The sequence below is a fragment of the Schistocerca serialis genome, chromosome 1 (assembly GCF_023864345.2).
Source record: "Schistocerca serialis cubense isolate TAMUIC-IGC-003099 chromosome 1, iqSchSeri2.2, whole genome shotgun sequence".
In the NCBI taxonomy this organism is placed as follows: domain Eukaryota; kingdom Metazoa; phylum Arthropoda; class Insecta; order Orthoptera; family Acrididae; genus Schistocerca; species Schistocerca serialis.
In genome coordinates this window covers 309,667,884-309,685,064 of record NC_064638.1, presented here as the reverse complement: position 1 = coordinate 309,685,064, position 17,181 = coordinate 309,667,884, and the positions used below count along the sequence as shown (strand labels likewise).

At 37.9% G+C, this 17,181-nt stretch overlaps 1 protein-coding gene across 1 annotated transcript in view; it reads left to right on the top strand.

The window, feature by feature from the left end:
• The window catches only part of LOC126469392 (septin-2), a 127,859-nt gene that overhangs the window by 94,063 nt on the left and 16,615 nt on the right, over positions 1–17,181 (top strand). Inside the window, exons 4-5 of the mRNA XM_050096629.1 lie at positions 11,565–11,730; positions 14,488–14,638. Of these exons, the coding sequence (XP_049952586.1) occupies positions 11,565–11,730; positions 14,488–14,638 (317 nt within the window). The remainder of the gene's footprint in view (positions 1–11,564; positions 11,731–14,487; positions 14,639–17,181) is intronic.

Here is a 17,181-nt window from a genome sequence, read left to right as displayed (position 1 = left end):
CCTAACTGACATAGTACTTGCAGTGGATCCTGATGCAGCTTGGAATTGCTTTGTGATGCTCTGGATAGATGTCTGCCTATTACACATTACGATCCTCTTCAACTGTCGGCAATCTCTGTCAGTCAACAGGCGAGGTTGGCCTGTACGCTTTTGTGCTGTACTTGTCCCTTTACATTTTAACTTCACTGTTACATTGGAAACAGTGGACCTAGAGATGTTTAGGAGTGTGGGAATCTCATCTACAGATGTGTGACACAAGTGACACCCAATAACTTGACCATGTTAGAAGTCCGTGAGTTCTGTGTAGTGCCCCATTCTGCTCTCTCACGATGTCTAATGACTACTCAGGTTGCTGATATGGAGTACCTGGCAAGAGGTGGCAGCACAATGTACCTAATATGAAGTAAGTAAGTTTTTGGGCACATCCGGATACTTTTGATCACATAGTGTACAAAAATTTTGGGCTTTTAGCTTCCGACTAAGATGAGAAGTTGCCTTATTACTGAACACCACATGATCAAGTCAGCTTCCTGCTGCAACACTCCACTTGTAATGTTATAATGTATCTCATAGTCATTTGGATTTAGAGCATGTACCAACTGTAACTGGTATGGATGCATGTGTAAATGTTTTCTTAAAACCTTCCACACTGTCTTCTTTAGTGACTGAGGCTCAAGACTTGCTTCCTAAGAATACTTCTTAAAACTATAAAGGTAGTGTCACATTCTTTGTTTATTATATTCCAGGCTATTTTACTATCATTACTAGATTTGTTTGTCTGTTCAACATAACAATGCACTTTTAAATTCTTCGGGGATTTCTTGTATGTTTTCCTGTCACGTTTTGACTTTGTCATCAAGTACAGCAATGTAGTTTGCATGAACTGCATATATAGGCCTTTCATATATTTCTTTACTTTGTTGATTTCTGGAGGAATATTAAGACCTTTTGTATAACTTGATTTCCTTAGTTTTGTACTATTGGCCATTCTCAATAGAAACTATGGTTACATGTTTCATAGAAATGGCCCCAGTTTTCATTAAAATCATCTGGTTTGTATACCTGCTGCCAGTCTGTGTTTGAAAGCTTCTCCTAAAGCGTATTGTGGAGCTGAACTAAATTGCCAACTATGTTCAGTTTGGATGTGGAAGGATTGTGGACACATATGCAGAGGAGTCATGATTAAATTGCTCAAATTTATTTAACAGTAAATTACACATAAATCTGGAAGTTAACTACACACAAATGTACCATATCATAGAGCTTCCACAATTTATAACAAATTCAAATGACATTGGCTTTGCAGATGCATTGGACGGCACAGCCTTCAGAATCAAACATCACTTAGGCCTTCCTGAAAGCTGCCTTCATAAATATACTGACAAATAAAAGGCTCAGGAGAAATCTAAAACACCTAAAATCATTACAGAATACAGTATTAACAGGTGAAGTGCTCAATAACTTCGCAACTCAAAAACCAGAAAACTGTTTTAAAATTATCAAAACTTAGTTGGCCAATCCTACCTTAGTCAAAAGCTGTAATTAGTAAAACAAAGCAGTTGGTAAATGAACCATATAATTTTTACTAAAAGAACTGTGGGAAAAAGTGCCATGACTTTTAAAAGGAAATTAAAATTCTTTAGACAGGAAACTCCAAGTAAGCTGTCTTTGAAACAAATCTTAATAACCTAAGGCTGGACAAATTTAAAACGTATTTTCTCTTATTATCAGCTTACAATAATCAGATGATCCAAACCATTCAGAATTTACATCCTAGCTGCAATCTTTTAGTGAGACTCTACTATCTTTTGGAAAGACTTACTTCAAACCACAATCGTGAAGAAACAATGTAATTCTCATCACCCTAAGTGCAGGTTATAGAAAAATTGATGCTACCAGCATAAGTGATCCAGCAAATAAACAATTTAAAACATTACATGAAACAAACAACATATGAAACATGAAGTTTTTCTGCCATTCTTAAAACAGTCAAAATTCCTAAAAGTGCCCACCGAACATATAAAACTTGAAAGCAAAGTCATGCACAACAACATCAAACAAGTTAGTGAGCCACTTGTCAAAATGCAACTCAGAACTGTTTAAATGCAAACATAATGCTGACCATTTCATGCTTGTTCTCCACCATCAAAATTTATCAGCCATGTATCGGGGAGCATACACAATCTGCAACTAGTAGAGGCAGTGCATGGCAGCTCCAACTCATCTGCCCAATCAAACACAAATAGCACCTCTATTAATGGACTGTATTTGCTAACAGTATATTACAACTACCACAGCTGCTCCACTCCAAGGTGCACTGTATCAACTATCAAACAACTACTACACATCCATCTGCCAGTGCAATGCTGCACATCATATACTAATTCTTCCCCCTCCCCCCCGCCAACAGATACAACTACTACTGGCTCACCAGACAAGACACTGTTAACCAAGCCACCTGTAAACAAGACACTGGCGAGCAGGAGACTCGAAGACTACTCCCACAGCTGGGCTACATGCGATCCTTCATCCCGACCCATGTGACTCAGTCTCCTCCTAGGTAGGTGCTGGGGTAGTGCAGTCTTGAGCACAGCCACAGATCTTCACCTATCAATAAGTGGACCAGCTCAGTATAGTAAATTTTTCTTACATAAGTGTGTAAATCACTATGTGGGGGCATTTTGTGGTTTGTGTTAGTCTCTATGGATTGAGCTCCACCATCTGAGAGAGTTTTCAATGGTTCTTACTACCATAATTCTTCTGTAATTAAATTTGTAATGACAAGGACAGATTATGACTAAGAGTCACATGTTATTCTGATTGATGACCAATTTATATGATTTTGGTTATAGCACTGTAACAAAGCTAGAAACAAACTAATCAGACAGGAAGTCAGAATTCTAGATTAACCATTCACCATATAGTTTGTAATGTTCCAGTGTTTGATTATTCTCAAGTGTGCTCTTAATGGTAAAGATTTTCAATGAAGTTCGCCCATTACTGGCATTTACTCAATAAAGAGTGCATCAGTGGATGATTGTCTGACACATGACACATAAAAATGCTGTAGTTTATGTGAAAATATTAATTTATTACCAAAATTCTGCCCAGCAACATAACAAAGTCTTTCACCAAATGGTAACGAATTAGCTCACTGAGTCACAAGTGTTATTTACAGTCCAAACAATGTATGTATCAGTTACATGCTGAACATGACTTACCACTACAAACAATACAATTCCACTTAACTCTAGCAATAACCACCACCTTGTTTCATAGATCTGTATATAGTATAGGTTGACTACATTTATACTAATATATCATAAATATATTAACCAATATTGTTTCACACAGTTTGTTTCTGTAACTTTAGTTCATAACATAATTAACTCAAAGTACTGTACATACTTCAGAAATTAATATGTCTTTTTAAATATAAATCAATGAGACCCTATAGATATGTAGCAAACTTTAACCAGTCTTATAAATAAACTTTTCTGTGACCAGAACAATCTTTAAATTTAAATAACTTCAAAATTATTGCATATTAGGTAAAATCTAACACATTTGCTATGCTTTTAGACAGTGGACTTCCTCAAGACTAACTCACTCACTCACACAAGGGCGTGGGCATAATTGCTCTCTCAGCTATATTGCTCAGTTCTGGAGATTACTGAATGGAACAATACATTTTTCAATTATCCCATTTGTAATGACATTTTCACAAATACTCTCGTTTAGAAAGGTCTGTAGCATTTTTAACAAATCATCAGAAAATTAAAATTTAGTAGTTTTGGAGAGGTATCTTCTGGAACTTCAAGATATATTTTTTTTTCAGCTAACTTTGAATTGATGTGACATGTTCACTCTTGACCTGTATGATTTGACATGAAATCGCCCCAACAACACCCTGGCCATGAAAAGCCCTTCCTAGTCCTGCAGTTCATGGTTCATTCCCCTGTGGACAAACCAGATACGAGACCTGTCCCTTGCATCCACCCACCAACTCCTAATGCAGTCCAATCACAGGCATTTTAGACCCCATAAAAGGCAGGTCACATGTGAAAGCAATCATGTAGTATATAATCTATACTGTGAATACTGTGCAGCATTCTGTGAGGGCATAGCACGTAAAAACTGTCCATTTGCATGAATGGCCATTGCCAAACTGGCAAACTTAACCATGCAGCTGCCAAGTACGCTGTGCACCACAACACACATTACTTCATTACTTCAACAGCTGCTACGTTACAAGTACCATTTGGATACTCCCTTCAAGCACACGTTTCTATGATCTGTGCAGGTGGAAATTGTCTCACCAGCATATCCTACATTCTCTCAATCCTCGGGCATAGCCTGCACGAACTTGTTTCCCACTGCCTCCTCCAACCTTTCCCCTTTTTCTCTTCCGTCATATCATGTACTGCCTACCCCCACCCCTCCCTGGGAGGATACAAATTTTCCACTATTTTGTTGGTAAAAATTTCAAAATAGGAACCCATCTGTGTAACAGGAAAATTCCATACCAGCTTGATATAAAAATAAACAGGTGCATGAAGTTAGGCATTTTGGTAAGGTTGAGTAGAAAAGTCATTTTGAAAATTAGTTCTGTCTTTATAATGTACCATGTTTTATAATGGAGTGCATTCTGTAGTGGCTGTTCTATTTATTTGTATGAGAGGATCCATATGGACTTTGTGTGGTAACTAGAACTGTAGCATGGTGCTTGACATCATCACAAATGTAGCGAAGAGATTACTGTGCTGTGTGCGGCTCCAATGAATATTAACAATTTCGACATAGTATACATCAATAATATAAACATATACTGTATCTTTTTGTAATAGTATTTTGTTTAATTGGTTAATGTCATAGTCTGAACTGGATGTCAGTCTTAATATAAAAATACATGCTAAACTCTAGCCTGATGTGTAATCAATGTGTAATAAAATTGGATTTGAATACTGATTTAGCAGATATTAGCATCAAGTCAAGATGTAAGGAGATTTCATATAGTTGGGAGTACGATGACTACTACAGGGACAGATGTGTAGTTTACTAGTAACACACACGCCATCAAAATACTCCTACTCTCCACATGGCAGCATTCTCTCTCTCTCTCTCTCTCTCTCTCTCTCTCTCTCTCTCTCTCTCTCTCACTCACCTCCCCTCACTCACCCTCCTCTCCATCTTCACATTTCACTTTTGTAATCCCCTCCCTCTCTGTAATCTATATTAGATTAGATTAGTATATCTAAAAACAAAGATGATGTGACTTACCAAACGAAAGCGCTGGCACGTCGATAGACACACAAACAAACACAAACAGACACACAAAATTCTAGCTTTCGCAACCAACGGTTGCCTCGTTAGGAAAGAGGAAAGGAGAGGGAAAGACGAAAGGATTTGGGTTTTAAGGGAGAGGGCAAGGAGTCATTCCAATCCCGGGATTGGAAAGACATACCTTAGGGGGAAAAAAGGACGGGTATACACTCGACACACGCACATATCCATCCACACATATACAGACACAAGCAGACATATACAGGGCCTCTTTATATGTCTGCTTGTGTCTGTATATGTGTGGATGGATATGTGTGTGTGTGCGAGTGTATACCCGTCCTTTTTTCCCCCTAAGGTAAATCTTTCCGCTCCCGGGATTGGAATGACTCCTTACCCTCTCCCTTAAAACCCAAATCCTTTCGTCTTTCCCTCTCCTTCCCTCTTTCCTGACGAGGCAACCGTTGGTTGCGAAAGCTAGAATTTTGTGTGTATGTTTGTGTGTCTATCGACGTGCCAGCGCTTTCGTTTGGTAAGTCACATCATCTTTGTTTTTAGATATATTTTTCCCCACGTGGAATGTTTCCTTCTATTATATTCATTAGATTAGATTAGATTAGATTTACTTTCATTCCAATTGATCCGTAGTGAGGAGGTCCTCCAGGATGTGGAACATGTCAGAAAAACAATAATACATGACAAATACTCACAACTAAAACAAATAAGCTAATGTACCATTCCACAGGTCCCAAGTGGAATGCTCGTCATTTTTTAATGAACACTATATGAAAGTCATTTTACAAATATTACTGCACTGAATTTAAAATAAAAAAGTTTTTTTATTTATTTATAAAGTAATAAACATGTAATAAAACTACTATAATACTTATTTACAATGAACACATTACTGCACTGAAATTGCTCCTTTAGGCTTCTCTTAAACTGAATTTCATTGGTTGTTAAGCTTTTTATGGCTGCTGGCAAGTTATTGAAAATGTGTGTTCTTGAATAATGCACACCTTTTTGTACAAGACTAAGTGACTTTAAATCCTTGTGAAGATTATTCTTATTTCTAGTATTGATTCCATGAATTGAGCTGTTGGTTTGAAAAAGTGATATATTTTTAATGACAAATTTCATTAAGGAATAAATATATTGGGAAGCAGTAGTTAGTATCCCTAGTTTCCTAAACAGGCTTCTGCAGGATGTTCTTGAGTTCACACCACATATAACTCTTACTGCACGTTTTTGTGCCCGGAAAACTTTAGCTTGGCTTGATGAATTACCCCCAAAAATAATCCCATATGACATTATGGAATGAAAGTAAGCATAGTATGCCAGCTTTTTCATTTTTATATCCCCTATGTCTGACAAAATTCGCATTGCAAACAGAGATTTGTTAAGACGCTTCAGCAGTTCTGTGGTGTGCTCATCCCAGTTGAATTTATTATCAAGCTGTAATCCCAAGAATTTAACACTGTCCACTTCTTCTAACTTCTTGTCATCGTATGTTAGACATATACTAGTGGGACACCCCTTACAAGTTCTGAACTGCATGTAGTGTGTTTTTTCAAAGTTTAGTGACAAAGAATTGGCTAGGAACCTATGATTAATGTCCACAAATATTTTATTAGCTGATCTTTCTAAGACTATGCTTGATTTTCTATTTATTGCAATATTTGTATCATCAGCAAACAAAACGAACTTGGCATCTGGTAACGTTACTGATGAAAGGTCATTGATATACACAAGAAAAAGTAAGGGCCCCAAAATGGAACCTTGTGGGACCCCACATGTAATTAGTTCCCAGTTGGATGATGCCTGATAGCTTGATACATGTCTCTTTCCTAATAACACCCTTTGTTTCCTGCCAGAGATATAAGATTTGAACCATTTTGCAGCATTTCCCGTTACACTATAATACTCTAATTTACTTAAAAGGCTATTGTGATTTACACAGTCAAATGCCTTTGACAGATCACAAAATATACCAGTTGCCTGCAATTTTTTGTCTAATGAATTAAGCACATTTTCACTGTAAGTGTAGATGGCCTTCTCAATATCAGAACCTTTTAGAAATCCAAACTGTGACTTTGACAGTATGTTATTTGAGATAAGATGGTTATAAAGCTGACTGTACATTACTTTTTCGAAAATTTTTGAGAATGCTGGCAACAGTGAAATTGGACGGAAATTTGATGCTATTTCTTTATCTCCCTTCTTAAACAGTGGCTTAACTTCAGCATATTTCAGCCATTCAGGAAATATTCCACTGATAAATGACTGGTTACACAGATAGCTTAATATGTTACTTAGTTCAGAATCACATTCTTTAATTAACTTTGTTGATATTTTATCATACCCACTAGATGTTTTTGATTTTAAAGATTTTATGATGGACATTATTTCTGTTGGGGTAGTGAGGGTCAAATTCATATTATGGAAGAGGCTTGAAATTTCTGGTCTGAGGTATTCCATAGCAGCATCTACCGAACCTGACAACCCCATCTTTTCGGTAACAGTTATAAAATGTTTATTAAAAAGTTCTGCAACACTATATACATCTGTCACCAATGTATCATTTACTCTTAATGCTATTTGTTCCTCTTCATGTCTGGTTCTACCGGTCTCCTCCTTCACTATATCCCATATTGTCTTTATTTTGTTATCTGATATGACTATCTTTTCCTTGTAATATATTTGCTTTGACATCCGTATTACAGTGTTTAATATTTTGCAGTATTTCTTGTAATGTGCTATAGCATCAACATCGGAACTGTTTCGGATTGACAGATACAGTTTTCTTTTTGTTTTACAAGATACCCCTATTCCTCGAGTAATCCATGGATTTTTTGTAGACTTTGCTCTAACCTTGGTTAGTTTTGGGGGAAAACAGTGTTCAAATAAGGTAAGCACTTTATTAGCAAAAGTGTTATATTTTTCATTCATCCCATGAGCACTGTAAACATCAGTCCAGTGAATGTCTCTGAGGAGTGTCCTAAAATAATCAATTTTTGTCTTATTGATTACCCTCTTGAGCTCAGATTTAACAGATTTTGTATCCTGTTCAGTATTAACATTTAACAGAAGGAACTGCATGTCATGGTCTGAGAGGCCATTGACTATTGGTTTTGTAATATAATTTTGTTCATTGGACTTTTCTGTAAAGATATTATCAATGGCTGTTTGTGAGCAAGTGGCTACCCTAGTGGGGAACTTTACAGTGGGAAATAAGTTGAATGATAGTGTTTCTAACTCAAATAAGTTCTTATTGGGAGAGTCTTTAAGGAAATCTACATTGAAATCACCAGCAGCCACTATTTCTTTGTTTTTGGTTGTTAAATGGGCCAGTACAGCTTCAAGGTGGTTTACAAACAGATTAAAGTTACCTGCAGATGCTCGATATACACTTAATATTATGAAGGATTTTTTGTGAAATTCTAATCCTGTTGCACATGCTTCCATATGCTGTTCTAGGCAAAATTTATGAATGTCTATGTTCTTAAATTTATGACAGTTCCTTATGAATGTGATAACTCCTCCTTTCTCCATTTCTGATCTACAAAAGTGAGATGCTAACCTAAACCCTGTAACACTTCAAAGTTCTATACCAGTGGTCACATGATGTTCAGAGAGGCAGATTATGTCAGCTAGGTTTGAAGACTCAATTCATCTATGCAGATAGTTAATTCATTAATTTTATTTCTCAGTCCTCTAATATTTTGATGCAATAAAGCCCCCCCCCCCCCCCCCCACACACACACACTGACCCAGTTTAGAGTTTGAAATTGTGTACTTTATATGACAAGAAGAGTCAGAGGTCTCAAAAGTTAGTGAACACTGCTTCCTGTTATATGTATCTATGCAGCACACATCACCCTCATATAGGTGAGTGGTTACCTTTCTCTCATTTTATGAAAAATTGTGTAATTTACACAGTGAAGGTTGTTTCACCACCAGGCAAGTGTCGGGTGCAAGTGAGGTCTGCTGTGGCCAGCAGCAGTCTTGTGGCATCCAACATGTTGTCAATAAATTTCATCCAAGTTCAAATTAAGGTCCATTTCACACTGGGACACTTGTGACGGTTGCCAGTGATGGTCACCGGTGACTGTGGTGAACACTCTTGGATCACTGGTGTCCAGCATTGCAGGTATTGCCAACTGATTGGTTAGTGAAATGGACTTGTACAGGGATAGCAACTAAATTTCGCTAGCCTTTAATGGTCTGAAAAATAAGGTACTAAATTTGAAAAAAGAACATAAAACTTACAAATTTTGTTTTTCTTTTCCAAGCTCTTCTCATTGAAATCAAGCACAAACTTTGTTATAATTTCTTGCCACGCATTCGTTTTCATCACTTTGTTGCTATAGTCATTGCTTTTCCATTCCAAATACCAGGATGCCTTTCTATTTCACTAACAAAATCTTCCATGTTAATGAAATCTAAACTGGCTACAGTGGTACAGTATAATATACAATAAATACTTCACGTCACTGTCTCAGAAATGACTGCCTGTTGAACGGCAAATCTGCAGTGCTGTTCTGTGATCAGTGTCCCAGTGCAAAAACTCCAGTTCAAACTAATGCATGTCTAGCGGTGACTGCTGTGAACACAGTGACCTTGTCTGTCACATGTGGCAAGAGTGAGTCACTGCTGCGTCACAGTGGCTCGGTGAGGCATTGTAGGGTCCCGGTGTGAATGCTCCAGGTCAAACGAATGTATATCTGTCGGTGACGGTTGCTGGTGACTATCACCAGTGTTCCAGTGTGAAACGGGCCTAAGAGCATGAAGTTAGAAGAGAATGCTAATAGATTCACTGAAAATAGATGCTTGTACCATTTTCTCTCACATACCTCATTTTATTGGAGTCAGGGATTTGGCTAAAATTTAATCATCTCCCAGTAGCAAGGAAAGAATTATTAAATATGCTAATTATTAATTGTTTTGTCTGTTCATGGTGACTCTATCTGAAATGTGCTGTTCTTCATTTAGGTTTCAATCTAATTTGTCAAATGCAACTGGCTACATATATAAAATGGGAAAACCAGAGGTAAGTAAAAATGATGACACATGTTTATGCATTCCCAGATATTTTAATGATTGCTGAAAAGGGTGAAATATCTATATTTTCTTTTTTTATTGTATTTGTGCTCTTTCCCTGCATTTTGTAAGATCTCTATTGACATTAAGCCTTTTTTTTTCATTTTCTTTTTTTTTCTTCTCCAACCATAGTGTTCCCTGAGAGCATACGAATGTTCAAATTACAATTTTTTCTCATCTACCATGTTTTCATTGCTGTTACTACTCAAGTACTTTAGTCTACCAAATTTGGTGCTTCCTTTCACTTTGCACTGTGTTAACATATCTCAGTTGTTATTAGTAACTAACCTCCTTGTTGAGATAAAAAACTATCCCTCCCATGGACAACTTGCCAGAACATCATAGCCTTTACAGCAAAATTGTAAAAATAACAGTTCCCACAGTATAATGGCTTATGTGCAAAAAAGTAGCACAAAGTATATAGTGCAGCGTCCTTTATCACACCTTGATTTTCATTGTGTTTTAGTGTGCTTATTTGGGTTACACAACAATTAATATACATCTTATTTTGCACTGTTGTTTTGTGTACTTCCATTTCGTAGCCTCCATTTCTGTAGAATATATGATAAATGGCAGCTGACTATCAGCAGATGATGGTCGAAGTGATCACTGTATCAAGCAGAAGTCTACAGATACCAGTATTTGAATGCTGGTCCCTATTTTGACTGGAACCTATGTTGGAATCTTCCTACTCATTGGTCAGGGGGCCTGAAAATGATGTAGTAAATTCCTGCAACTTGTAACCAAATAAAATAACAGTTTGGAAATTATATGGCTGAAAGGTGTTTGATTTGACATCCTGTACCAAACAGCAGAGTCCCACAACCATCTCCTTAAAAGATGGACATACAGAGACTTGAAGGCCCATTTGTTACAGATAAGGCTGATTATTTGAATATATTTTCAAATTCAGTCTCTTTAGCTTAAAGGCAACTGCATTATAAAGTCTACAAACTAGAATACCTTTACGCTCTCTTACAGTCATCTCAAAATAGTTTTTGCTTTATCGGATTTTCGCTGAAACCTCTCGAGCTATGTCTCAAATTATTATCCCTGTTGGTGAAATGTGCTTGATTGTTTGTCATTTTTACATTCTTCTGCACATAATGCATTGGAAAGTTAGAGGCAGCTGCTTACTATAAATTAACTATATGGAAAACAGCATAAGTATTTTCTTTATTCAGGATTTGGAGATGCAGTGAACTGTGAAGACAGCTGGCGTGCATGCTGCAACTATGTGGATGAACAGTTCCAACAATACTTCAGGGATGAAAGTGGTTTGAACAGGAAAAACATACAAGACAACAGGGTTCACTGTTGTCTCTACTTTGTACCACCTTATGGCCACGGGTTAGTAGTAGTAGTAGTAGTAGTAATAGTAGTAGTAGTAGTAGTAGTACAGGAAGAAGAAGAAGAAAAAAAAGAAGAAGAAGAAGAGAATTAAATACACAAGTCAAGGCTCAGTAGGCAAGGTTAGAGTAGAATCACAGGAACATAAATTTTAGACAGTGTCTGGCATAGTATTAACAGAATAAACCATGAATATATGTCTTTTTAAGCACACAATTTACACTGACTATTCTGAAATATCCTCTGCATCAGAAACAAGATTCTTAAGCTTGTGGATCGAGGACATCTTAAAATGGCAATCACATATCAGCAAACTAATAGTAAGCTGAATAAAGTACGCTATGCCTAATGCATCCTTGCTTATTGCTTAAGCTCAGAGACTGGATGCAGTGTTTTCTCTGCACAATTTCATAGTGTAATTCAGTGTGATAACATATTCTGGGGAGCCTCCCAGACCCTTTCCTCACTCAGAAGAGGGCTTGGACAGTAACGAACAGTGCACAGTCAACTGACACCTTCAGACCTGACAGCTGTAGACCTCCCAAGAATCACTCATTTTACCTCTTGGGAATCTCTGCATAATAGAAATATGTTACTTTGTAAAAAACAGCATTGCAAAATTCAGCAAAAATAAGAATGTCCATGATCGTAGTACATGACAGAAAATGAAACTATGTGTTCAAAGCATATTTACCTGTGTCTTTTAAAAAAACAAAATCTGTGTTCCAGTAGGAATCTGAAAATCTGCTTGCTTCCTCACCGCTTTCACACTATATCTGATTTTTTCAACCATATCTGTGCTAAGAAATAAAAAACTGATGCAGGAATGATTTTTGTAAAAGAATTGAAACTTGTTTATAATGCTGTAAAAAAATGTTTTCTTTATACCATTTGCAGTGTAAATTGTGTACTTGGAGAGATGGAAATCTGAAACTGTAATAGCCTCGTAGTGTGTTGTACTCTGTAACTATGCCAACCAGGTACTTGTTCTAAGGGTGTTCCATAATAAATATATGGGCTTTAAGGCTTTGTAGCATTTATTACATTCAGTTTACAATTATGAACAATACATAAAATGAAAGAACAACTCAAACAGCTTTTCTCATAAGTTTTTATTGCGAGCACCATTTGTCGCACATACGAGTTGATGAGAGAGTCCTTCCCAAACTTTGATCAGAGTGTCTGGAGGAATTAAGAAACAGCAGTTATTGTTACTTCACCAAAAAAGAAAGGCCCGTAAACTTTCCACCAGGATATAGCACTAAAAACAGTCAATTTAGGGGAGTGTTGTTGCAACTGTACCATCTTTTGGGGATATTTTGACCTCCAGATTCACACATTGTGTGTGTTCTGATTTCCATTTAGGTGAAAAGTCGATTCATCACTGAAGATGACATGATCCAGAAAATCTTCATCATGAAGCAACATTGTGTTTGCAAATTTTGCACATAAACCATAGTCTGTAGGCTGTAGAGCATGTAAACCGCTGACAATAAGGACATAGTTGTAAGCATCTCCTTAATTCTCCACACAGATGTAACTGGAACTACAAATTCACAACTAGCATTCTGAACTGATTTTTTGGTGTTTAGCATGAAAGGCTCTCACTCATTCAACACACTCTTCAGTCACTCTTGGCCATTCCATACTCTTCCTTTGCACATGGTTATACAAACAGGACTGTTTGAGTTGCGTTTGCCAGCACTTCCTATTCCAGGATTGTCACAGGTTTGTCCTACCCCATCAGGGACCAGGCAATCTATGAAAGTAGCCAAGCCATTTACTGGTTCTACTGCAACCATTGCACAGCTTTTTATATTGATATGACTACCAACCATCTGCCCACCAGGATGAACAGCCATTGCCAAACTGTGGCCAAGAGCAAAGTAGACCACCATGTGGCCAATATGCAGCTGAGATTTCAGTGGCTGCTTCACTAGCTGAGCCATTTGGATCTTCCTCTCCACCACTAGTGTTTCTGAAAGGCACAAGTAGGAATTATCCTTATAACACATTCTCGACTCCCGTAATGATCTCAGCCTTAACCTATGGTAACATACTGTCCCCACAACCTCCACTCAACAGCTTCCACCTATTCTGTCCTATCACCTCCTTCCCATTCTTGTCTCCTATCCTCTTTGTTTGCTGCTCTATACCAACACACCTGCCCATCTTTCCCCACTCCTCTCCATTTTTGCTCCATTTTCCCCAACTCCCTGACTCACAACCTCCTGATGCTACACCTGTTTGCATTCTAGTCCTGCACACTTTCCCAGACAGTGTTCCTCTGTCCCTTCCACCTGTACACTGCTATTTCTTCCCCTTTACAAGATTGCTGTTTCCATCCCATGTGACTGCTGCATTTTGGCATGAGCTGCTGCTGTTGGGAGTCGTGTGCTTGAGGTGTGCTTTTTTGTGTGAATGAATGTTGTGCATTTCTCTTTTTTTAGTAGAAAGCTGTGGGCAAAAGTTTACATGTAAGTGTCTTTTAATTGTGCTGGTCTGAAACTTTGTGTGTTAGCAATCTTTCTTTTCTTACACTGTTGGTATTCCCACCTGCAGTCTCCATTGTTTAAATATACCTAGAAATAGGTTACAAGTTGTGCACTTGGTGTCTCACTGCTCAACATTTCTAATGCTTTAAAATTTATGTTTCTGGGAAAACTTGATTTATGATTTGTACAGGCAAATAATCTAGAAAACCTCAGCTGATTTAAATTGTAAGCTTAAAAATTTATCAAAGTTCACAAATTTCAGCCTGCGGCAGCTGGATCTGGAGTTTCTGAGGAGACTTCACAGAAAAGTGAATATTGTGCCTGTTATTGCCAAAGCTGACACTCTTACTGCAAATGAGGTTCGCAGGCTCAAGGAGAGGGTAATGGCCGATATTGAGGACAACAAAATACAGGTGAATAACTACCATGGTAACATTTTAAACTAGTGTAATCAGCTATTAAAGAACAATGTTTTATACTGTAACCTTCGAGTTCAGAACTTTGCTTTTTTCGGTTAAAGCAATGCATTTTTTAAAAAGATTGTGTGAATGTTTTGGGGAAGGCTGTCAGCTGATCCAGAAACCCACAAGCTGTAATAGATACATTGCCACCTGTTTCTATTGTGGTTGGCTGACCTAGTTTCTCAACTGTATTACCTAGCAATGTTAAAGAAACAGCCTTTGGTTGTGGTGTCAAACACAACCATTAATTCGGCTCAAGGGAGGAGGGTCCACCGACCCTACTCCTCCTCTTGAGTGATTCTTGTTCACTGAAAATTCTATACGGGATGATGAAAAAACAAAAAGAGATAAAGAACAGTCCAAGTATACAACAGATGACAATGGAAACCTCATCATGGATGGTGATAAGATTAAAGAAACTTCGAAATCTTACTTTGATGAGTTGTTATAAGTAAATCGTGTACAGAATATACAAAAAGACAGTACTGCATCACATCTGTTTCACTTGGACAATGAGACAAGTTTAACTGGGGATGATGTGCAATATGCCTGGAGTACATAAAACTGGAAAATCTGCTGGGGTTCATGAAATAATTACAGAAATGTTCAAACCCAAGGAAGTTGCTGGAAAATGATAGATCTACAGACCCTTTTGTAAGGTACAGAAAAATGGGAAGATACATGCTGATTGGAAAACTGGCATAAACAATCCCAGTTTTCAGGAAAGGTGACAGAAAGAAATGTTATTAAGTGTAGCAGTATCACTAAAGTCTCAAGTGAGTGAACTTTATTAGAGACTTCTCTCTGAAGAAAACCTCTTGGAAGAACCACAAGCATTCAAGGAAGGAAAATAAAAAAACTGATATAATTGTTGCTCTCTGTAAATTAATGGAAAAATACCATTATCACATACATAAAGGAAGCATTTGATATTTTGAATGGGAAAATGTGTGGTAAACACTGAAGAAAATTGGAATGCTTTGGTATGAAATTTTCATTAATGCGAAGTTGAGTTCTTTGTCCTCTTCTTTTCAGTGCTGTAATGAACAAGATCCAGAAAAAAGTACACCAAACAGTGAGGTGACTCTAAAAATGACTACTAAGATCAGATAAACACCTTAGCAGAAGTTCCTCAGTGTGCGGTATCATCTTCAGTCAGGAGAAAGTGGGGTAAAAACTGTTAAAAGATATGGGCAACCAGTGAGATACGTTGAAACTGAGGTAAAACAGCTTCAGATGACACATCATTTCAGATATGTTGCCAATGTTGTTTCAGTTATTGATTCTATAGACAAAGAAGTCACTCACAGTATTCAAATGGGCAGTACTTCTATCAAATAATTGAAGACCTAATATAGAACCAGAAAGTACCATTAAAATGTCAGAGTAATTTATGAAACCTATTACATACCCATTTTTATATATAGACCGTGAGAAGTAAAGACATCTGCAGAACTCAGGCAGCTGAAATGAGGTTTCATCATGGCATGGTCAGAAAGACATGGAAGGATAGAATTCAAAATAAGGAAATCCGAAAAGAGGTTCAGATTGTAAGACTACAAGAAACATCACAGCAGCTGATAAGGCATGGACATATGCAATGCATGGATGCTAAGAGGCTACCAAGACTAATATGCGATTTGAACCCACTGACAAAAGACCAAGAGAAATACCAAGCAGTAATTATTGCAGCCAGGCCAGATGCTTGGACACTGTCGCCAGGTGGACATATGCTCTGGCTGGGAGGGGGAGGGGGGGTTTCTAGACTAAGTGTTGTTTGCCAAAGCCAGCCACATGTGGTCAAACACACCACATGCTTGATAATATTTGTGAATGACAACCTGTTGCTCTGTATATACATGGGGTGACAACAGTGAAACATTGCTCTTTGTGGTCAGACTCCAGGGGTTCCATGAGAGACTAAAGCACTGCCTGCCAACAGTGTGTGCATGTGACCACGGCACTGCCTGTCAGATGAACCCCTCATGGAAATCCTTTTGTCAGATTATTTAAGATACTGTGTGACCACTAGCAGACAGCATTGGCTCAAGCACCAGGCTCAGTGCTGGCAGAGTCCAGCTGCCCAGCTGTTGGTGCTACTCATCAGCAGCAGTTCCAGTGCAGCCCAGGACACCGATTGGACATCAACTCAGCACAGACCAGGATCCTGCCAAGTATTGATTTCCACCAAACCTGAGGACTCATCTCTCAGGAGATCCCAACCAGCAGCAACCTCCATCATTTGTGAGGTCCCCTCTCTCGGTGTATCCTAGAAGGGGCATCACCTCCACTACCCTGGGACTCAAACTGGGCACCAATCAGGACACCTACCAGACACCAGTCAAGGACACCAAGCTAGACTCTAGTTAAGAGACTTTTGGCATTGTACCCAAATGCCTATTATTTCCATTCTTAAGTCAAAACTTGAACTGTTCATTTACGTTTACCAGTAAATGTGTTTCTTTCCTTGCACCCTGGGAGCCAACTTGCTTTCA